The sequence below is a fragment of the Typopeltis vanoorti genome, chromosome 9 (assembly GCF_054136105.1).
Source record: "Typopeltis vanoorti isolate ZY-2024b chromosome 9, IOZ_Tvanoo_1.0, whole genome shotgun sequence".
NCBI classification, from domain to species: Eukaryota; Metazoa; Arthropoda; class Arachnida; order Uropygi; family Thelyphonidae; genus Typopeltis; species Typopeltis vanoorti.
Window position 1 is genome coordinate 89,649,090 of NC_143557.1, and position 24,471 is coordinate 89,673,560.

Below are 24,471 nucleotides of genomic sequence, written 5' to 3' on the forward strand. Positions count from 1 at the left end.
AGTCTCGGTAGTAGTAGTAGCGTATATTTACATCTTTACAGAAAAGTCTTTCATTTCAGTGAAGTGACTATTAGTATTAGTAATTATTTTTGATTACATCTTATTTACTTTAGACTGTAAAGTTGAATGCATGTATCTGTTTCAGAAATTTAATACGGGATATTGTTTCAAAAGTGTTTTGATTCATGGCACTGATACGTACAAGGAAAATGGTGGCCAAGGCTTCCTTGTTCACTGAGTTTAGCATGAAGGATATTGTATGACGTAGTGTTCCATGTATTCATTGGCTGAGTGAATGAGTTATGGTATGAAAGAGTGGCAAGAGAGAGAGAGAGTGTTGCATACATGTTTCGTGTGCAAGTGCAAGAAATGCAAGTTGTGTGGAAAGCACGAAAATGAAGTGATGAATATCATCAATGTAAGGAAAGCAAGCGTTCTGGAGAAAGTGGAAGTAGTGAATGCTAGTGCATGAAATATAAATGAGAGTATGAAACAAGCAGCCGAAAGTAATGTGGATGATGATGAGGTGAAAGTAAGGAGTAAAATAGCACACTGCAGCATCCTTCCCAGGACAAAACGGGAGCTAGAGAGTGGTGGGAGAAATGATTGTTGTGTTGTACAGCTGGCAGGAGAATGAAAAAAAAAAAAAGTGAATAGGAGAAAGTGCGAGTAACTGGAAATAAGGAAAAGGTATTGTATGAATTTGATGATTAGGTATACTTAATGAGAAAGTGAGGAAAGCATGTTTCCTAGGTGCAAAGCTCAAGAATGTTAATGAAGCTGTTAGTGTGCAGAAGGGGGAATGAAAGAGTCGATTGTTTTGGCAGGAACATATGATTTGAAAGGGGAGAAATATTGTGAAATAAAGATTGTGAATATGCTGCCTCGGAATGATAGGAAAGTGTTGGGAAGAAGGGCAATAATTACTAAATAAGTCAATGAGAAGATTGTGCAGAAGGAACAGCATGCAGATGCATGGATGTATCTGATGGAAGAAAGGACTTGTATATGACTAATAGACTACATTTGAGTGGTTTTTGGAGTTAGATGTTTGGAGAAACTACTATTTAGTAAGAGGCCTCAAGCATGTTTCTGGACACCCCTGGGATGGATATGTGTGTGTGCGCATGTGTGTGTGCGAGAGAGAGAGAGAGAGAGAAAAAAAAATCGTAATATAGACATAGATTATTATAATATTTATTATATTTATATTCAAGCTTTTGCGTTTGTAATCTTTTTTGTGTTTCTCATCAATACCTTTCCTGGGACAGAGCTGACTACTACCAGGTGCGTCCCCAGGTGGTGGATCAGCGGAACAGCCGTCAGATATGCAGGCTAGCAGCGATATAAGCAGAGCAATCTGGCAAATAAGCAGCCGTGGACCAACAGCGGTTGAGCTATCAGGGCGTGGGGGAGCAGAAATGACAACTCTGTCTCACTTAAAACCTCACAAAGCCCAATGACACCTCAGTGACATGGCGAGTAGTGCCACCATTAAATAAGCACCTGCTGGGGCCACTACCCCTGACAGTGGGAAGCAGCACTGTCAGTACTAACACAAGGTTGAAGCCAAATGATGACGGAAAAGCTTGTGATCAGATTTGCAGATGGCAATATGATTATATTGTGTACATCTGTAAGACTGCAGAGCAGAAAGCCCGTGGAGAAATTACTGCTCTACCTTATCTCCAAAACAACCACCATGGCGAGCAAACCCTCACAATTGGCCCCAAGTTCCCGGCATCCTTTAAATGGGACAGGGGTGCAAAGAATCTCTGGGCTCAAAATGGTGTCCACTTTTAAAATCGCAACTTCGAATGTCAGAACTCTGTATGAAGTTGGAAAATTAAGGAATGCCACAAGAGAAATGAAGAGGCTGGGCATCCGGATTTTAGGAATTTGCAAGACAAGATGGCCAGGATCTGGAAAGTGTCAACAAGATAATATGACAATGTATTACTCTGGGAATGATGAGAACAAACATTGACATGGTGTAGCTGTAATAGTAGATGAAGAAATCAATAAATCAGTAATAAATTGGATTCCATTTTCTGAAAGGATAATGCTGTTAGAACTTGAGGGAAATCCCGTTAACATAAATATCATCCAAGCTTATGCACCCACAGCTGACAAAAGTGAAGAAGACGTTGAAGAGTTTTACAAACACCTAAAAGAGATTTAAAACCTAAGAAAGAAACATGATATAAACATAGTGATGGGTGTGATGGAGAAATTATTGAAGAACATGGATTAGGTACTAGAAATGACAGAGGAGATCGCCTAGTCCAGTTCTGTCAGGAAGCAGATCTAACAATAGCAAATACCTGTTTTAAACTTTCACCCCCAGAAGACTGTACTCTTGGAAATCGCCTCAAGATAACAGACATAACATTGTCAGAAATCAAATTGATTACATACTGATAAATATAAGATTCCACAGTAGTATAAAGATAATAACAAATTTAGTTTAATCCTTTATCCAAGTGAGAGCAAACAAAGCTTGCACCTGAAAATATCTTCAGGACTGAATATGGTGTTGTACTATCATACCTGGGTAAGTAGTACAACACCAGGCAACTCGTAGCAAAGGTGGAGCAAGCTACCAACACTTCTATCCCAGTATCTCCCATAATGCAAAACACACCTCCTTGCAGATATGTATAATGTTATGCATTAAGGGATTGGCCACTACCCAGACTAGTTTCGACCTTTATTGAGGTCTCTTCCGTGGGAGCTAGGCCCAGAGTTCGAGATAATTGGCAGAAGCAATAGCAAGGTCATCTTTACCTATAGAAGTTGCCAAAAGGTTTGCCATCTTTTTTTTTTTTAAATTACTCTGGATTTAGAGAAAGATATTGAAAGTTTATTTTTCACTTGGTTAGACTATAATAAATTTAGTTTAATCATTTATCCAAGTGAGAGCAAACAAAGTTTGCACCTGAAAATATCTTCAGGCAACCCGTAGCAAAGGTGGAGCAAGCTACCAACACCTCCTATAAATAAATCCTAAAATTACACTTTCAACATCTTTCTCTAAATCCAGAGTAATTAAAAAAAAAAAAAAGCGGCCAACCTTTTGGCAACTCCTATAGGTAAAGATGACCTTGCTATTGCTTCTGCCTGGTATCTCCAACTCTGGGCCTGGCTCCCACTGAAGAGACCTCAATAAAGGTAGAAATTAGTCTGGGTAGTGGCCAATCCATTAATGCATAACATTATACATATCTGCAAGGAGGTGTGTTTTGCATTATGGAAGATACTGGGATAGGAGTGTTGGTAGCTTGCTCCACCTTTGCTACGAGTTGCCTGGTGTTGTACTACTTACCCAGGTAAGATAGTACAACACCATATTCAGTCCTGAAGATATTTTCAGGTGCAAACTTTGTTTGCTCTCACTTGGATAAAGGATTAAACTAAATTTATTATAGTCTAACCAAGTGAAAAATAAACTTTCAACATCTTTCTCTAAATCCAGAGTAATTTAAAAAAAAAAAAAAGGTGGCAAACCTTTTGGCAACTCCTATAGGTAAAGATGACCTTGCTATTGCTTCGGCCTGGTATCTCCAACTCTGGGCCAGGATCCCACTGAAGAGAGTAGTCTGGGTAGTGGTCAATCCCTTAATGCATAATATTATACATATCTGCAAGGAGATGTGTTTTGCATTATGGGAGATACTGGGATAGGAGTGTTGATATCTTGCTCCACCTTTGCTACGAGTTGCTTGGTGTTGTACTACTTACCCAGGTAAGACAGTACCATATTCAGTCCTGAAGATATTTTCAGGTGCAAACTTTGTTTGTTCTCACTTGGATAAAGGATTAAACTAAATTTATTATAGTCTAACCAAGTGAAAAATAAACTTTCAACAGTAGTATAAAGAGTGCAAAGACTTATCCTGGAGAAGATATCTCCTCAGACCACAATCCTATAGTTGAAGAAATACGTCTTAGATTAAAATCAGCTAAAAAATCACAAAAGAAGAAAAAGAAAACTGATGTAGAAAAACTAAAAGACCCAAACATAAATAAAAGTGCCAAGACACAGCTTAACCTGTGATTACAACAGATTAACATAGAAGAAAATAAAAGAATGGAATCACTTTGGAATAGCTTAAAGAATGCCATCTAACAACAAGTATTGAAGAAGTAGGTTATGTGAATAATGTAAAACAACAGGAATGGATGACAAATAACATTCTTTCACTTATTGATACAAGAAGAATGTACAAAAAGAAAGACCTTGTCAGGTATACAGAAACACATAACATCATCAAGAAAAAAATAAAAGAAGCCAAGGAAAATTGGATGAAAAATTTATGTACTGAAATTGAACTGCTTCAGAAGAAACATGATAATTTCAATCTGTATAACAAAATCAACGAAATTTCCAGAAAACTCAGAAAAAAGCAAACAGTGTCTCTAAGAGACGAAAGTGGAAAAATAGTTCTAGAAGAAGAGAATAAAGCACAGATTTGGATAAAAATGTAACAGAACTTTTCAATGATACTAGACAGAAGCCTGTAAATATAAAAGATAACATTCAAGGACCAGCAATCATGAAATGTGAAATAGAGAGTGCTATAAGATCAAGTAAAACAGGAAAAGCCAGTGGACCAGATGGTGTGCAAACAGAATTTTTAAAACTAATAGAACCAGATAACATCAAATTTCTTGAAAAACTATTTAATAAAATATATGAAAGTGATGAATTTCCATCAGATTTGCTCAAATCTACATTTATCACTATCCCAAAGAAAACCAAAACGAATTCCTGTGGCAACTTCAGACTTAGTCTAATGAGCCAACCATTAAAAATATTTTGAAAGTACAGTAAAACCCCGAAGTTACACAGTAGGTGGGACCAACAGAAAGCACGTAAGTCGAATTAGCATAACTTGGGATATAATTTTGCATGTAATTTATATATACAAACATACAATTGGGACCAAAGGTTTACAAAAACACCTATATTTTTTAAGAAATATAATCATAATTGTAGTTTTTTGTATATAAAAAAAAGAAAGTTATTTCGATGTTGATGGTTTCATAAAATCTAATAGATTCGTCTGATGGTATGTCTTTTTCTTGTCATGCAAATTTTCTTCATAGCAAGCTAATGCTTTTTTTATTCCTTGCCTTGTGGCTACAATTCGTTCCTCGTTAGAATCTATGTCCTCCAAAATCTGTAAACCTTTCTTTTATGATTGTTCTTACTGTGGATTCCTGTAGATCGAACTTCTTTGTTGGCTCACAAATTTTCATTCCGCCTTCAAAATCCTTAATAATGTTGAGTTTTGTTTCCAAAGTCAATGTTTTTCTTTTCTTGCTAGCTGTAGAAGAATCAGACTTGCTTCTTTTGGATGACATTATTATTTTTTATGTGATAAAATTTTTATCAAGAACATAACATTAAACAATCGCAAGGTTTGTACACTATAAAAATTGTGTGTGAATGGAGACCGTGCAAAACACGTCAGTGCTTGTTCACAGCATGTGCGACACTGGCGAATGCGGCCAGCACCTGAAAGATACGAGTAGTGGTGAGGTGTGAAGCGGGACAGGAACACGTACATATAAGAAACCGCGTAACTCCAGATTCGCATAAGTCGGGGTACGACTGTAATTCGGAATCGAATTTATAGAAAAAGTGAAGAAACTCTAAGTGAAACACAATTCGGCGTTCGGAATAGTTTTGGTACTAGAGAGGGCCCTTTTCTGTGCCCAAATATTGATACAAAAATGCATAGAAAAACAGAAATCTGTCTTTATGTGTTTCACAGATTTTGAAAAAGCATTCGACAAAGTCAGACACACTAACTTAATAGAAGTTCTTCAACAAATAGGGCTAGACGAACAAGACATAAGACTAATAACAACTCTGTATTGGAATCAGTCAGCTACCATTCAATTAGACAACATTACCACCAGTGATATTAACATCAAAAGAGGAGTGAGACAAGGATGCGTGCTCTCTTATCACTCTTGTTCAACATATACACAGAGGTAATCTTTAAAAAGGCATCGGAAGAATGACCAGAGGGAATCACAATAAATGGAAAGAACACCCTGCAATATGCAGATGACACCGTGCTAATTACAGATAACATTATGGATCTCCAAAAACTCATTGACAGAGTATATATAGAAAGCCAAAAAATGGAAATAAATATAAACATCAACAAGACAAAATACATGGTCATCAGCAAACATCCAGCCTCATCAATGAAACTAACACTCAATGGGGAAAATATCGATCAAGTGTCAAGATATAAATATCTTGGTTGCTGGCTTAATGAAAGGATCCTGAAATAGATAAAAAGACAAGGATTGAAGTTGCACAGCAGTCCTTCATGAAAATGAGAACATTATTCTGCAATAAAGACCTAAACATGGAAGTCGGATGTTGAAATGCTATGTGTGGTCTATTCTGCTCTATGGAGTTGAAATATGGACGTTGAAGGTGACAACCATCAAGAAAATTGAAGCCTTTGAGATGTGGCTATACAGAAGAATGCTAAAGATATCATGGACAAAAAAAAAAAAAAAAAAATTACCAATGAAGATGTCTTAAAATCCATTGGCAAACCTAAAGATCTCGTACAAATAACCAAAAAACGAAAAACATCATATCTTGGCCACATCATGAGAAACAGCAAATACCAACTTCTATAAACTATTTTGGCAGGAAGAACTGATGGCAAAGAAACTAGAGGAAGAAAAAGAATATCATGGTTTGACAACATCATCAAGACATGGACAGGAAAGAGCAGCGCACAACTGCTCCAATTAACACAAGAACGCAGTTTATTTGCCAAGATGGTCGCTGACCTTCGACAGAAGATAGCACCATAAGAGGAAATCAATACCTTTGAAATGAAACTTATATGAATAAGCATATATTTATTAATAATCATTAATCGGCAAAATACGCAAGAAGCAAAATTTGTGAACCAACACCAATGCGTGATTTTTTCCATTAAAATATAAAAAAGAAATAATAAATAATAAAAATTAAATAATTTCTTTTAAGATAAAAAAAAATCTACTTAGTCTTAAAACATTTAAAATTTCTTTTCATTATTTCATGCCTCCCCCCCAAGGGGGGGGGACGCAGCCCACAGTTTAGGAAGCACTGCCTTAGAAGATAGAAATATAAGATCTGATAATGTTGTACTCGTGACAGTAACAGATTGATTTGGAGGAAATTATAGATAGGAAGTTAGTAATGTAAATTTTTCATGTAGTACTATCATATCCTGTACACCTCTTGAGGGTATATGTCAGGAATTTGATGATGATGATTGAATGTGAAGGGTATTGTATTTTCAAGGAACCAACTCCAAATCAACCAACAAAATTAGAAGTTAAACAGGATATTAAGTCTGAGGGAGATAGTTCATTTGAAGCTTTCTGGTGAGATAGAGGCAAATAAGATAAAATATATTATTGGGTACTGCTACAGACCAGGGGATCCACAGGAAGATGTAGATGCTGTGTACTGGCAAATCAGCATAATGAGTGTAGGCCAAAAAATTATTATGGAAGACTTTAACGATGGGGGACATTGATTGGAGGGAGGAAAGGGGTCATAGTAAGATGAAATTGGGATTTATACAGTTCTGAAGGGATAATTACATGAAACGACATGTTATAAAAGGGACAAGGGGGGGGGGGTTGAGGGTATTGAATCTGATAATAGCATCACAAGCAAGAAGCATCAGAGTGTCTATCTTGGTTATGTATCCATAACCAAGGTAGACACCATTCAATTGGAGAGAGAGTGACCATGCGGTCTTGTTTTCTGGGAAGTTGCCATACACATGGAGTTCTCTGTCAAGAAGGGGTTTATGTTCAACTATAAGACTAGTGATTATGAGACTCGGGAGTCATCTTAGAACAGTACTATGGCTTGAAAAATCTACAAGGAAAGAATGTCAGTAGTGCATGGCAAGTGCTCAGAGACTGCTTGAGAGTAGCAGAATCAGACTGCATATCCAAGGTCAGGAGGATAAACCAAGTTGGAATTAAGTGGATGAGTAGAGGAAATATAAAGAAAAAAGTGATCAGCATACACATGATCAGTACGAAGTGCAAGCAAAGAAGGGCAGATAGTATAGTAAGGAAGGCCAAATCAAACTATGAGAGAGAATTAACCAAACAGGCCAAAGTAAACCCAAAAGAGTTTTTTTGTTATGTAGCAAGTAAGAGGAAAAATGACTATGGCAGAATGATTTTAAACAATGCTCATGGTAGGCTGAACTAAAAGAAATAGTTCAGTTGCAGAGTGATCATTTTGCAATGGTGTATTATTCAGGCAGTGATGTTACAGAGATGCATATCAAAACTGAAGTAAATGAAGAGGAGGTATTCAGCATATTGAAAATGAATGTAAACTAGTCAGTGTACTACATCAATGCGCAATAGAATTGGCATTTTCTCTGATGAAGTTGTTCAATCTGAATCTCAACTGTGGCAGGGTTCCAAAGGAGTGAAAAGCAGGTAAGCCAGTACTAGTGCATAAAGGTGGCTCCAAAACAGAGGTAGCAAACTAAAGACCAATTTATATATTGGAGTGGTTGTTAAAGTATTGAAAAAGATGGTGAAAGGTAAAACACAACAGTGGGTGGATAGGGATACAATACCCTATACTGGGCAGCATGGGTTTGTAAGGGATAGGTGCTGTCTTAGTAACTTATTCACAATTTATAATAAAGTGACAGCAGAATTGGATAAAGGTAATGGCTGCATGATGATACTGCTTGACTTAGCCAAGCCATTACAGAATACTACATGGAAAACTATTATAAAAAACTGGAGAGGATGGGAATGGATATGAGGCTAGTTGCATAGATGGAGGAGGAGAGGATGATGGACAGACACCAGAGAGTAGTATATGGTGGAGTGGAGTCTAGGAGAATAATGATGACTACTGGAGTACCTCAGAGTTTAGTACTAGGGACCACTACTCTTTAACATGTATATCAATGACATAGGGAAAGATTTAAGAGGAGTTATTCAGTTGTTTGCTGATGATGCAAAACTAGAGAGCAATAGTTGATAAAGGTGATGTAGATATCCTGCAGGATAATTTAAATAAATTGGCATTGTGGGCAAAGGATAGTGATTGTCAATTCAATGTTCCAGAATGTAAGGTTATGCACTTCGGGTTGAAAAGATAGCATAACATGTATCATGTTGATGGTATTGGTTTGCAGGAAATTGATGAGGCTATGGACTTAGGGATAATAGTGGACCAAGAGTTAAAGTTCAGAGGGCATGTTGCAAAAGCTGGTAAAATAGCTCAATGAAATACTTGGATGTTGAAAAACACAAACAAGTAAGGATAAGGAAGTTATTATCTCTCTTTATAAAGCTATGATTTGGCCACATCTTGACTATTGCACACAGATTTGGTCACCTGAGTTTCTTGGGGACCAGGAGGTGGTCGAAAAGATTCAGAGACAAGCGATCAAGATGGTGACAGGTCCGTGGAATACTTTCTACAAGGAGAGGTTGAAGGTTTATGGGTTACAAAGTTTAGTTGATAGGAGGAAAAGAGGGGACATGATAGAAATTTTTAAGATATTAAATGGGGTTTATAAAATTGATGCAAGTGAAATTTTTCTATATATTACAAACAGAGAACTAGGGGCCATGTGGTGGAAGTTGTATAGGAGTGTGGTTAGTAGGTGTGTGTGAAAACCAGATTTTTTGCATGGAGAGTGGAATGGATTTTGTGGAATGGATTTTTTGCATGAGTAAGTGGAATGGATTGCCAGAATTGGCTGTAAGTTCCCTGACAGTGAATGAATTCAAAGAGATATATGATAGGATTTGTGCATGTTATGGCTTATTTTGGGTCGCCCGCGATGAGTCTCCAGGCTCCATGGAGATGCCTAAATGATAATAATAATAATTCAGTTCCAAAGGCAGAAAGGGGGGGGGGGAATAAATCGTCAAAATGAGCATATATTTTAAATCAGTCTGTATAGAATATCTTTCATATACGAGGGTGGTCTGAAAAGTTCTCAGCCTAACAATGAAAAAAGAATTTATAATTTCAAAATTATTTTTATTTTTCAACATAATCTCCCTTAAGACTAATACATTTATTCCAGCAATGCTCCAGCTTTGAAGAAGGTAGAAGGTTTTCTTTTTCAGCTGTAGAAGGTAAAATAACCTTCTACAGCTGAAATCACCTCTTGATTCGAAGAAAAAAGATGACCAGCAAGGAAGAGTTTTAGTTTTGGGAAGAGATAGATATCAGAGGGAGCCAAATCTGGGGGAATAAGGTGGATGTTCAAACTATTCATAGTGCAGATCCCTTAATTTTCCCATTGCCAAAACAACTTTGTGGGTAGGTGCATTGTCCTGATGAAAGATGATCTTTTTCTTCTGCAAACCATGTCTTTTCTCACAAATTTTTTCGTGTAGTCTGGTTAAAAGATCAAATAATATTACCCGGTTACTGTTTTACCCTTTTCAAGATAATTAACCCTCAGCCCATGTTGGTGGAACTTTTTTGTCCAGCCGAAAACTATTGGTTGTAATATATTTTAGGATGGGACAGGTAGCACCATCTGTGACAGTGGTAAAAAAACTTTAAGCCGAGCACTACAATGTAGACCGGTAATCCATTAGTTTTGGTTTGTCCTTTCAGGTGTAAAGAGGCCTAGAAGTTGCTGAAAAAAAGTCCCACCGACATGAGCAATGGGTATCAAATGAAATATTGAGTTTGTGCTCTTTTTCATTTTTTCACTGTGTCTGGTGATAATTTTATGCAAAAATTACTAAGAAGGGTAAGGTAAGTGTTAAAAAAAATTTTTACTACAATTTTAGCCAAAAAAAAATACTTTTTGAGAAATGCTAATTTTTCAAAATTTTTAGCTCCAAAAATAGCTCTTCGCAAATGAAATGAGATTGTTTATTCTCTCTATGAGAGTGAGCCCATTAATTATGTTGAGAGCTAGGTGTCTGAAGAAAAGATAAAGTAGAAGAAGATGAACGCTTAGAAACAGAAGAAGAAGAAGGCGATAATTTTTCAACTGACAAAGAAGACGAAGAGAACTTCGAGCGGCCAGTTACTCCAACTGTGAAACAAAGACCTTATATTCAAGTAGAAACGGTCACAAGTGGTCTTCAAATGCTCCGGAAACACATGGTCATCGATCATCGGATATTCGAATGCATTTTCCGTCTTCATCAGGAGATGCGTTAAATATTCGCTTTTCATTAGATGCATGGAGGTTGCTTATAACGGACGATATTTTGAACATTATTATTTTGCATACTAATCAAAACATTCGATCTGTTGTGAGTAACGTAAACGATATATTTTGAATGAATATTTTTATTAAATAAATCATGTAAATAAAAAAATCAGGCATTTATACCATTTTTTTCCCATTTTATACCATTTATACCAATAATTATTTTTCGATTGAAAGTTGCTGTAAAATAAGCAACTTTCAATTGAAAAATAATTATTGTAATTTAAAAATATGATTTTGTCATTAATTTTGTGTTAACGTACATACATTTACCTACAAAACTAACAAAAAACAAGGGTTTTAAGTTTTAAAAGAGGTAAACCGTGAGTAGACATAACTATACATAAAAATATAACGGAAAAACTCACGTAGAAAAATTATTTAATGGTATAATTTTCGCCCGTGTGTCACAGGCATCTTCAGTACAATTAGGCACAAAAATTAAACATTAACTGACAATTCCAAAAAGCGCCACCTAAGTAGCTGGTGTAAGATAACTAAAAAGGTCAATAACTTTCCTAAAAAAAAAAAAAAAAAAAAAAAAAAAAAAAAAAAAAAAAAAAATTAATACAATAAAAAGTTAGGAAAGATTAGCTGATTTGTAAAGTACTATCTCCCATAAAGGGGACAGACGTAAGCCGTCGGATCTGTTTAAGTTAGGAGAATGAAGTAGAGTTTCACATGCTTCTTTATAAAGGCGTTCCATGAGAAACTGACTTTTGTGAAGAACTCTTGTCTTTTTCCAATGAACTCTGTGTCTAGTGAAGATGGCATGTTCTGCAAGTCCAGACTTTTCAGGTTTAAAGTATTCAATATAAGATTGGTGTTCTTCTAGCCGAATGGAGGCAGATCTTCCCGTTTGTCCGAAATAACATAATCCACAAGAGCACGGAATCTGGTAGACACCTGGATGATTGAGATGTGGAAGCTTGTCCTTTGGAGAAGCGAGAAAGGTGGAGATTTTTCTAAAAGGTCGAAAGGCAACAAAAATATTCAGTGGTTTTAAAATTTTTGCTATACGTTCACTGATGCCTTGTATATAAGGGATGGTAATGCGCGTTATTTCCTCTGTGTTTGAAGAGGGAGACATATTAAATCTACTCAAAGTTCTTTTAATGAAGCAATTCTTATAGCCATTAGATAGAAAGGAAGAAGTTATATATCGTATTTCTTTCTGTAAAAGATCGTCTGTAGAACAAAAGGAGTGGGCCCGATGAACCAGTGTTTTAATAGTTCCTGCCTTTTGACTGGGATGGTGATGAGATTCCGCATGGATATAATGGCCTGTATGAGTCTTCTTTCTATAAACTGAGAAATGTAGGTTACCATCTGGTTGGCGAAGAATTAGAAGATCTAAAAAGGCTAACTGCTTATTTGATTCTACTTCTAGGGTAAACTTGATCCTAGGATGAAATGCGTTTAACTTATTGAGAAATTGTTGAAGTTCATCAGAAGAGCCATTCCATACAGCAAAAATGTCATCGACATATCTGAACCAATGAGTAGGTCTGGGAGAAATATTGTCAAAGATACGTTGTTCAAAATGTTCCATAAAGAAATTGGAGATAGCAGGAGAGAGAGGATTACCCATTGCTGTTCCTTCAATTTGTTGATATAACTTATTTTTAAAAGAAAAATAACCAGAATTTATTACAAAATCAAATAAGTTTACAATGTCTGAAGGAAATTCCTGTTGTAGTAATTCAATACTTTCCGAAAGAGGTACATTTGTAAATAAAGAAACAACATCTAAACTGATCATGATATCAGAAACGTCCAAATGAAGATCTGAAATTTTATTTTTAAAATCCAAAGTATTTTTTATATAAGTATCAGTTCTTCTAGTTGAAGAGGAGAGTAAATTAGATAAAAATTTTGAGATTTTGTAAGTTGGGCAACCTATACAATCTACGACTGGTCTTAACGGAATGCCTGGTTTATGAACTTTTGGAAGACCATACAATCTAGGTGGACGACCGAAGAAGGTTTTCTCAGTTTATAGAAAGAAGACTCATACAGGCCATTATATCCATGCGGAATCTCATCACCATCCCAGTCAAAAGGCAGGAACTATTAAAACACTGGTTCATCGGGCCCACTCCTTTTGTTCTACAGACGATCTTTTACAGAAAGAAATACGATATATAACTTCTTCCTTTCTATCTAATGGCTATAAGAATTGCTTCATTAAAAGAACTTTGAGTAGATTTAATATGTCTCCCTCTTCAAACACAGAGGAAATAACGCGCATTACCATCCCTTATATACAAGGCATCAGTGAACGTATAGCAAAAATTTTAAAACCACTGAATATTTTTGTTGCCTTTCGACCTTTTAGAAAAATCTCCACCTTTCTCGCTTCTCCAAAGGACAAGCTTCCACATCTCAATCATCCAGGTGTCTACCAGATTCCGTGCTCTTGTGGATTATGTTATTTCGGACAAACGGGAAGATCTGCCTCCATTCGGCTAGAAGAACACCAATCTTATATTGAATACTTTAAACCTGAAAAGTCTGGACTTGCAGAACATGCCATCTTCACTAGACACAGAGTTCATTGGAAAAAGACAAGAGTTCTTCACAAAAGTCAGTTTCTCATGGAACGCCTTTATAAAGAAGCATGTGAAACTCTACTTCATTCTCCTAACTTAAACAGATCCGACGGCTTACGTCTGTCCCCTTTATGGGAGATAGTACTTTACAAATCAGCTAATCTTTCCTAACTTTTTATTGTATTAATTTTTTTTTTTTTTTTTTTTTTTTTTTTTTTTTTAGGAAAGTTATTGACCTTTTTAGTTATCTTACACCAGCTACTTAGGTGGCGCTTTTTGGAATTGTCAGTTAATGTTTAATTTTTGTGCCTAATTGTACTGAAGATGCCTGTGACACACGGGCGAAAATTATACCATTAAATAATTTTTCTACGTGAGTTTTTCCGTTATATTTTTATGTATAACAAGGGTTTTGGTCTATTCCAAGCAGAGATATGAATTTTTAAAATTTTTCAGTCTTTTTCGTGCTTTTCCGACACTTATTTGTTTAAACAATTATTTAAATAATTTTTTTGCTATTGTTATTGATTGTACCATGTTTTGGAATGTATTAACAATGTGCTCTGTGAACGGCATCTTAATTATTCAATAAAAACATCATTTAATAAGCCCTGGACACAAAAGTCACACCGACATGGTTTACATTGATCAAAACCAGCAACACGGGATGAGGGTTAATAAACAAAATGCCTTTAGCATTCAAAAACACTGATGCCATGACCTTTCCTGCTGATGAAACTGACTTTGTCTTCTTTGGCACTAAACAACCAGCTTCTGTTCACTGTTTTGACTGCTGTTTGGATTCTGGTGTGTAATGGCGAATCCAAGTCTCATCCATAGTAATAAATTGATGCATAAAAATCAGTTTTATTCTTGTTAAAATGCTCCAAGCACTGTTCAGAGATTTCTATGCAAGTGTGTTTTTGATTTGCTGTGAGCACCCATCTTGTGCAAAGCTTTTTCATTTGCAATTCTTCATGCAAAATATATCCTACATGTTCTTTTGAAATGCCTACAGTCTGAGCAATTTCATGCACTTTGACTCACTGGTCATCCAATACCATATCATGCACTTGATCAATGATTTCTGGTGTTGTTCAACTTTTTGAACACATCCTCACATGGATCATCTTCAAGGTTGGTACGGCCACGTTTAAACTCGGCAGCCCATTTCTTAATTGTCGAAAATGAAGGAAAAGGGTGCCTGTAAACTTTTATGAACTTTGAATGAATTTCTTCTGAAATAATTTTGAATAATTTTATAACCGCACGATACTCGATTTTATCCATTTCAAGGGATACAGACAACACTTTTGCTTCAGACAGCTGTATAAAACATACTTGATAGAATGCTTGCAATTTCACATGAATGCTTATGACAGATGTACCAACTTAGAAAAGAAAAAAAAAAAAATCATGCCAATAGTGTTGCTATGGTTGAGGCTGATAACTTTTCAGACATTTTCACCAAATCTACAATAGTTAAGTACAGGATATTACAAGAATATAACCCCTCCCCCCCCCCCCAAAAAAAAAAAATCTGTTGCAGTTTTAAGCAAAAGGTAAAGGACTTCCTGGTGAAATTTCACTGGATATAGATTTTTGATATTAAAAAGAATTGTGGCAGTTGGAAAGCGAGTAATTCGATTTAACATCATGCAAGGAAAGAAAACAAAAGCTCATACTTATCTAAGTGTAAGCAAACAAGGTTTGCACATGAAATGTTCGTTTGCTTATACTTGGATAAAGGATTAAACCAAGTATATAATTTCTTGGTATCTTTAATTTATAATATAACCAAGTGGAGAAACTTCCAAAGCTCATACTTATTTCAATAAATGTCATATGAAAAAATTTATAAATATTTAAAGTCATGATTTTCAATGCAAACAGTGTTTGAGTGAAATTCATTGCCTGACTTAGTTGTGAGCTCTTCGAAGAGATATGACAGATATTGTTTTGCTAGTTTGGGTCACTCGTGATGAGTCTAATGACTCCATGGAGATACCCGTGATAGTAATAATAATAATGAAAGAACATAAACTGTCTTGTTGCATTGCAATGATTTGAAGAATAGCAGAAGAATAAGAAAATAAAATCACTGCAAAGGCTGGTGGTCTGTGGTCATTTCAAGATTGATTATTTATTTTTGCACATGTGAAATCAGTTTTTATTTTTAAGAAGAGACACAATAAATTGTGCAGCAAAAGTTTAAACATCGAAGGACAGTGAGGAAATTCCAAATAACACAGTAGACTTCAAGCCAAGTGACACAAAGCCTCATTAAAGTTAATCTGCTAATGGTTCTATAATCACCATTAAGTGATTAACAGCAGAGGAGGGTAAAAACAGACACATACCCATTTTAATAAAAATGGGTAGGTGTCTCTCCTCAGACCTAGATTGAACAGGTCTTTTAATATATCATATCTCCAGGCTGTGTCATAAGCTTTTTCAATGTTGAAGAACACTGAAACTACATGTTCTTGTTTCAGAAAAGCTTCTCATATACATGTTTCTTAGCAGATCAAATGGTCCAAGGTTGATCTGTGTTTACGAAAGCAGCATTGGAAAGAAATATGTTGCTTTCTAGGTACCAGAGAAGCCTTGCATTTACCATTTTTTCCAAAACCTTACATTAAAATCGCTCTGACTATCATAGATGGATAGTCAGAGCGATTGGGTGGTGATTATTAGCCTGTGCTGGATCCTTACCTGGTTTTGGGATAGCAATGATAACTGACTTATGCCAAGAGTCCAGAAAACCCTTCCTCTGTAAACATTCTGTTATGTAATAAGAGCAGGAGATCTATAGAAGATGATAGGAGGTGCTTTATCATCTCATAATGGATATCATCGGGCCTACTACACTAGGATAAGATAGCAAAAGAGTTTGAGTTCCTCTTTAATAAATTAATCATTATTTCTCTTGTTGCTCTTTTAGTATTAAAACTTCATGGGGGCATGAAGGTGATGCAGAGATTCTGGCAAAGTTTTTGCCCAAAGTGTCTGCAATAGTTTTGAGATAAGTGATAATACATCCGTTATGTTTCAAGATAAACAGCTGATGTGCTCTGTATCTACCTTTCATCTTCCAGATTTTATCCCATAGTTTTTGCACTAATTGTTTGATATCAAAAAGTTGTTTGATGATGTAAATTGCATCCAAGATTGTTTTTGACTCTGATGTCTCACATAAGTGAATGGCTATTAGATATGCGTATGGAGGAGGAACTGTCTCAAAAGAGGAGAGTCACTAGTTGTGTGCCGCAAGGATCATTTTGGGGACTATTGTTATTTCATTCATATATTAATGATATTTGAACAGGATTAACTGGTGATATACAACTGTTTGCAGACAATGCAAAACTGGAAAGAGTGATGAAGAATCGAGTAGATGTTGTGGTCTTACAGGAGGACTTGAATAGATTGTATAAGTGGACAACAGTATGGAAATATCAATTCAATGTTGCCAAGTATAAGGTTCTGAAATTTGGTAGATAACAACGGAATGTAAAGTATTCCATTGTTATCTACCAACAAAATTTTCCCACTTGATGAGAAAATTTTGGAGGAAGTTGAGGAAATAAGAAACCTTAGAGTGATGGTGGACAAGGATCTGAAGTTCAGAGATCACACTGCACAAGTTGTGAAGACATCACATCAGATTATGGCAATGATGCAGAGGACAACCTTAAATTCTAGAAATAAAAAGGTTTTGTTCCATTGTATAAGGCCTTGTCAGGCCTCATATGGATTATTATGCACAGATTTGGTACCCCTTGTTTCATGGCGATGAGGAAGATTGACTAAGGTCATAACTGGCCTTTGGAATGCGGGATATGAGGACAGATCAAAGGAATGCAGTTTTCAAAGCCTTGTGAATGGAAGAAGAGAGGGGATATGACTGCGACATTTTAGTTGGTAAAGGGTTGTTATCAAGTCAATGTGGAAGAAATTTTTTGTAGCATGGGAGAAGGGGGGGGGGGTGAATAGAACAAGGAGATATACCAGGAAGTTGTAGAAAGAAGCTGTGAGCAGGGGCATAAGGAGTAGATTCTTTGCATGGAGAGTGGTTGGTCAGTGAAATGTTTTGCCTGACAGTGTGATGAATACAGATACATTGAAGGAGTTTAACACACAGTTGGATGGGCTTTGTATGTAACACTGTTTGCCTCCCGAGATGAGTCTTTTTACTCCATGGAGGTCTGATGTTAATAACAATAATTTAATTATTCATCCTTCAGGAAGGTGAACAAATAATTCAGATTTTAGCACTGTTGAAGAGGATAGTTTATTTTGGCAGAAATCAGCTTGAGAACATTCAGTTACCATATCAGAATCAATACAAATAGACATAGCTCTAGAATTCTCTACAAAACCAACAATAATTTCATGTGAGCAGCAGAGAGTAGGTAACTTTAGGTAAATGACTGAAATACAATAAATAAAGATTTTTTGAACCGAAGGCTTTTTTTTAAGTATACAAGAAGGAATGGAACCAGAGAACCAGAACCCCTGGAAATTGTGTAAGAATGTAATTAGTAAGGGTATTAGGACTAGGTTTTTTTGCTTGCAGGTGAATAGGTGGAACGGGTTGCCACACATGGTTGTGAATGTTTTGTTAGTGAATGAGTTTAATGAGAGAACATGATAGGTATTCTGTGAATAATGGCTAGTGTGTCAATAATAAGTCTCCTGAGATGAGTCTTCTGACTCACTCCAAGGAGATACCTATATAATGATAATAATAAAAATCTTACAATTGTAAGATTTTTATTAATATTTATAGACATTATTAGAATTATTATTTTATGTGGTTATTTACAGATATTAGTAGTATGAGCTTGCCAAAGATATTAGAATTGGCATTATTTATAGGTCTCCTTAGAGTTACTAGACTTATCATGGACACTTCATTCTACATAGTATTTTTACTTTCATTGAACATAGTACTTATCTTAATTCACCTGGATTTTTTTTTTTTTCTATGCTGATACATTCATTATGAGATAAAGAAATCATATTTTATAATATAGAAGCTCTATATATTTATTCAAAAAATCTGGCTACTAATTTAAGTAGAAACATTGATTACAAGTGAAAATTGCAATGGCAGGTAATGTGATTCACATTTTTCTGTGCTTGTGTCAGAATTTGTTGGTTGAAATTTGAAGCTTTAAATGGCATCATTTGATAGACATTAGTATCAGAATGTTCCACATCTTTTTTTTTTCTTTTGTTGTTTGTTTGTTCTATTCTGTTTTCTTTCCTGTGCCTTCCAATAGTTTATTTAAAATATCATGTTCATCACATTTCTCAGTACTTAGTCTGTTAAGTTTCATGTTATATATATATATATAACAAATCAGTAGCAAAAATATATTTAACACTGAACTAGTTTTATGAACGGCATGTAGTTTACATACCTACATTATATTAGATCCTCCTACTATAGAAGTCTTTGACATGCAATAATTAAACTATTATTAATTTATAGGTTTATAAAAATGTACTTGAAATTAAAATAATAAATTATGAATTTTGAAAAAAAATTCTGTTTGATATTTCTTTATATAAAACTTTTCTTAGCAATTTAAGAAGTGTTTAAAAGTAATGCTCAACATATTTTATATATGTGCTTCAGTTTATAATGTGTGAACAAAAATAGATCTACAAAGATCAAAAAATAATAGACTCCATAAAAGGTTCTTGATATCAACAATGGTAATAATAGCAGATATGAAATAACACTAAAGACAATGATAAAAAGATGTATTTGCAACAGAATTTTTGCAGTGATGTGTTTTTTTACTCGGTTTTTTTTTTTTTTTTTTTTTTTGACTACCGCAAGCAGTTTACATTGTCATTTGCAAGATATAATTCTGTATGTTTCTCATCATTTTGTCAGAATTTTTCAATAAAACCAGACCTATTGAAACGAAAATCAATTAATGGACAAATTTCAAATCTCAGCAGAGATTTCAAATACCAAATTTCATTAATATCTATTAAGCTAAAGTAGGATTTATTATATTGCCAGTCTTCCATCCAAAGTTGTAGGTTCGAATCCCACTGCAGCAAGCATATTTGTTAGTCACTATGTGGTAGATGATTTCCATTTATATTCTGTGTGAGACCACTATCCTGTTTACAAGAGGCATGAAGTACCTTTGGTTTCAAGAGCAAAAATAGTTCCTGAATTATCTAATCCTTAAGCCACCTCAGGTACAATATGTCGTGAGTGAAATTCACATTAAACACATACACACAGATAGACAAAACAAATCAACATGAGGGCCATGGGCCTCATAGTGAAATGCTCATTTCAAGAATCATAATAAAGTACTATGTACAAGGTACAAATTTCTCCTCTTTATCCCTTCTAGAAGAGTGTCCTCCAGAACAGTTTCCCATCACATGTGTTTCCCTAGGAATGCAACCACAGCTCTTCAAACTAAATGGTTCCCCTTGTATAAGGCTTTGATTAGTCCATATGGATTACCTGCACAGATTTTGTCACCTGGTTTTCAAAATGAAGATGTACTGGAAAAGGTCCAGAGATGATTGACTAAGGTGGTTTCTAGTTTCTGGAATGTTGAGTATGAAGACAGATTGAAAAATGCAATTCGCAGAAATTGGTGGATAGTGGGAGGAGAGAGGAGGGAATATGATCAAGACATAAGCTGTTAAGTTATTACCAGATTAATGGCAGGAAGGTTTTATATAGAATAGGTGAAGATAGCAGAGACCAAGAGATCATCCCTGGAAGCAGTATAAGGAACGTGTGAGCGGGGGGAGGGGAGTGGAATGAGGAGTAGTTTTTTTTGCATGGAATGTATTGCCTGAGAGTGTGGTAACTGCAGAGATGGTGAACACATTTAAGGCACAGTATCATAAACTGTGTGTGTGTGTGTGTGACAGTGAGACTTCCCATGATGAGTCTTTGATTCCATGGACGTCTTTATTATAATACTACTAATAATAAATGTATTGAAAATCAGGAAATAAATAAAAATAATAAATTCAAATATCGTGGCCTACTAAAACACCTGTACATGCTGAATTTCAAACTAATGAGGGTGCGTTTAATCCATTAATCGTTTACACCCTTGAAAATTATATTTTGAGCAGCGTCTAATAATATCCGAGAGACTGGACATAACGATTTGTTTTGGCGGCTAATTCACCAATGCAATAATTATCTAGTATCACGTTGAAACTATCTTCATAAACAGCTAATAGCGTTTTATATAAAGTGAACATCGTGTATATTTCGCCTTACAAATGGTATATATTTTATTGGTAATTCTTATGACCACGTGTTTACTAAAGACTATTTTGGCGGGATAAGGAAGTTTCATTTTCCAATCGGTGCATTATCATTGTACACACACGTATAGTTTACTTAAAGAATCTCATTTTCCAAAGTTGTCAAGGTTTAAATATTTAATTATTTTCACTTAACAATCGATCTGTGAAAAACGCTCATTACAGAACACACACACATATATATATATATGATTATGATGAAACATACTCTGTTTGGCGAAAAAGCAAGCTTCTTCTTATGAAGATCATCATTTTCAGAATTCTTTTGTCTCTTTGGAGATACATTACTTGTCTTATTACCACGTCGCTTAGGTGGCATGACAACTGTAACACAAGTTTAAAATCAACAAATCGCAAAAATCATACACAAAAATTCCATAGCTATGCTTCGAATGCCCGCACACGAACATAAACAAATGTAATGCTCACTAGATGGAGCACGACAGTAAATTGAAATAGGGATACTAAGCACAACACAGCACAATAATAATAATTTTATTATTAATCGGTTATAGCATGATAAAGAAAGGAATGAAAGTGCGGAAGAAAGGAAAAAAGCATAATAATAAGAAGTAATCAAAGTGCGAGAGTAATACGAGAGAGTATAGAAAAATAGAGAGTGGAGGATAGTAGTGCGAGTGGCTCAGTTAAGTAAGTGTGAGCGCGGTTAGTAGTTGGAAAGGAGGCCAATCGCTCGATGCTGTCGGCACACTCTCCCTCGATGAGTCTTTGGACTCCCTGGAGGTGTCTAATAATAACAACAGGTATAATATATGGCTGTTCCATGATTTAGGGCAGTGTTTCTCAAACTTCAGATATCCGCATACCCCTTCTTGAATTTATATTATTACCAAGTATCCCCTTATGAAAATAATAATAAATAAATAACATGTATTTCATTGTAAATGCCAATTTTATTTGAATTTATATGTTCATGTAAACAAAAAACATGATATATTTTTAATGGAAGAAAATTTGGAATCGGTTCATCTTCATTTCTCATTCATGAAAATACATATTTCAAATAATTCATATCATACGAAGAGTTTTCATCTTCTTTTTCCTAGTTAGTTCTCTAGAGATGAAAGACGACACACTCTTATCAATTTCATTTGATTCAGATACAATATCAACGTTTTCTTGTTACTTACAGCTACTTGTGCTGTATTTGCTATATTGCTCTCTTTTGCGCATTTCATAAATCCAGTCTTTAACCAATGACTTTTTTCTCAAAATTACAGCTAAAAATTTTTTAAAGAAACAAAAGTTTTCAGAAAAAAACTGGAAATGGTGTGACTTACAAAGAAGCTCCTATTCGCTATCACTACTTTTGGCATCGAGAACAGTTTCCTTGTATGCATTGTCAAAGTCATCTACCCAAATAGCTTCATCTACTTTCCCATTACTTCAAGCAAAAATTATCAATAATTTACAAGACTTGAGATACGTAATGAACAATCCTTCACAAATAACTCATGAGAAGGAAAAGCAGAAGGCGAAATAGACAGCAATGTTAGGCCAGTTGAGATAGAGCACCTATGAAGAAGTGCATATGATTGGTGCGGTATAACAAAAGATCGCGGGAACCAAAGACAAAGGCAAGCCAACAGTTGAGTTGAAATAATAAGTTAATGATGCTTAGCCGAAAATTGCCACATACTCCTGAATATCTTTCTCATAACCGCGGGGATATGCGTACCACACATTAAGAAACACTAATTTAGGGTATGTGGAATAACGTTTGAAGAATGTTTTCCTGGTGGAATAATAGAGAGGATGACAATAGCAATGAAGAGAGGACAGAATGTGCAGCACATTATAGCAATAGCTGATACAAATGACTTGCAGGGCAGCGTTAATCAGGTGGAAAAAGAGAGCAATATTAGAGACTAGGAAGTAGAAAAGTGTAGTAGAAAGCAAACTTAGAGACTGGTAGTAGTGATATAAAATGATGTATGAAGCTAGTTAATGGCCATTTGTTATAAGGTAGCAAAGAGCATACAACGCATTAAAAAAATAAAAATATCTGGTGCAAAATGGATTACCAGTAAGATTAAGAAAGAACTGAAGGAAAAATAGAGGTTATGGAAAAAGTATAGAATGAGAGGTGGTGAACAGTTGCATGAGGAAGACAGACTTCAAGCAAGAAAGATGAATAGTATAGTCAGGAAGAGAAAATTAGAATATGCGAACAGGCTAGCACTACATTCAAGGGACAACCCTAAGGAATTTTTTCGTTATTTCTGTTATGTGGCTAGCAAAAGAAAGAGTGATTATGGACGAATGGTCATGCTAGATGGAAAAGGTCGTCTATTGACCAAGAGGAACGATATTGTAGAGCTATTATATGATTACTTCATTAGAGTGTTTCATCCTTGGGATATGAGTCTTGTGCCAAAGAGGATAGAGAAGGCTGGCAAATTAGAAGAAAGTGAAATAGGCGTATTTACAATAATAATAAGTCCTCCAGATGTCAGCAAGCCTGTGGGACTGTGTAGTATTTCGCCACGAGTGTTAAGGGAGTGCGCTAGAGAACTAACAGCTCCCTTGAGTTGGCTATTTAATGAAAGCCTTGCAACTAGAAAAATCCCTGCAGGTCGGAAGGAGTGTAAAATAGTGCCAGTGCATAAGGGTGGTGGGAGAATGGAGGCATCAAATTATAGACCAGTTTATGTTACTTCTGTGGTTGGTAAGGTTTTAGAAAAATTGGTAAGAGCTCCTATACAAAACTGGGTAGATGAAAATAATATTATCGGTGAAGGTTCGGCACGGATTTGTTAAGGGACGTTCTTGTTTCAGTAATCACTTACAAGTAACAAGAGTGTTGATGAGGGAAATGCATATACTATAATTTTTTTTAGATTTTGCAAAAACATTTGATAGGGTACCACATGCTAAACTGATGTTTAAAGTGCAACATATGGTTTTGGATATTAAGTTGGTGGAGTAGATTGGGAACGGGTTGTTTGAAAGATATCAAAGGGTTGTGTGGAAACAATTTCAAGGAAAAGGAAAGTTAGTAGTGGAGTTCTACAGGGCTCTGTGTTAGGACCAATACTTTTCAACCTTTATATCAATTAAATTGTCACTGAAATTTAAAGAGGTACTTAATTGTTTACGGATGACGCGAAGCTAAATAAGATTATTGAGAGTAGTGCTGATGTAGTGGATCATCAGAAGGATCTGAATAATGTGGGGATGCCAGTTTAATGTTGCCAAATGTGTGGTTTTGAATTTTGGGAACCACAGACAGGATATTGCATATGCTCTATGTGGAACTTTGCTGGAAGAAGTTGAGGAAGCCCTAGATCTTGGGG

At 35.4% G+C, this 24,471-nt stretch overlaps 2 protein-coding genes across 2 annotated transcripts in view; one reads left to right on the plus strand and one right to left on the minus strand.

Annotated features, from left to right (window-relative positions):
* Window positions 1–21,546, minus strand: part of SMC6 (Structural maintenance of chromosomes 6) — a 594,918-nt gene extending 573,372 nt beyond the window's left edge. Inside the window, exon 1 of the mRNA XM_090398426.1 lies at window positions 21,363–21,546. Coding sequence (XP_090254552.1) covers window positions 21,363–21,473 — 111 coding nt within the window. The 5' untranslated portion in view covers window positions 21,474–21,546. The remainder of the gene's footprint in view (window positions 1–21,362) is intronic.
* Window positions 21,547–23,254: 1,708 nt separating this feature from the next.
* On the plus strand, window positions 23,255–23,935 carry LOC150103236 (uncharacterized). The gene has a single exon (XM_090398427.1). It carries the CDS (start codon window positions 23,255–23,257, stop codon window positions 23,933–23,935), a length of 681 nt encoding a protein of 226 aa, XP_090254553.1.
* Window positions 23,936–24,471: the final 536 nt, after the last annotated feature.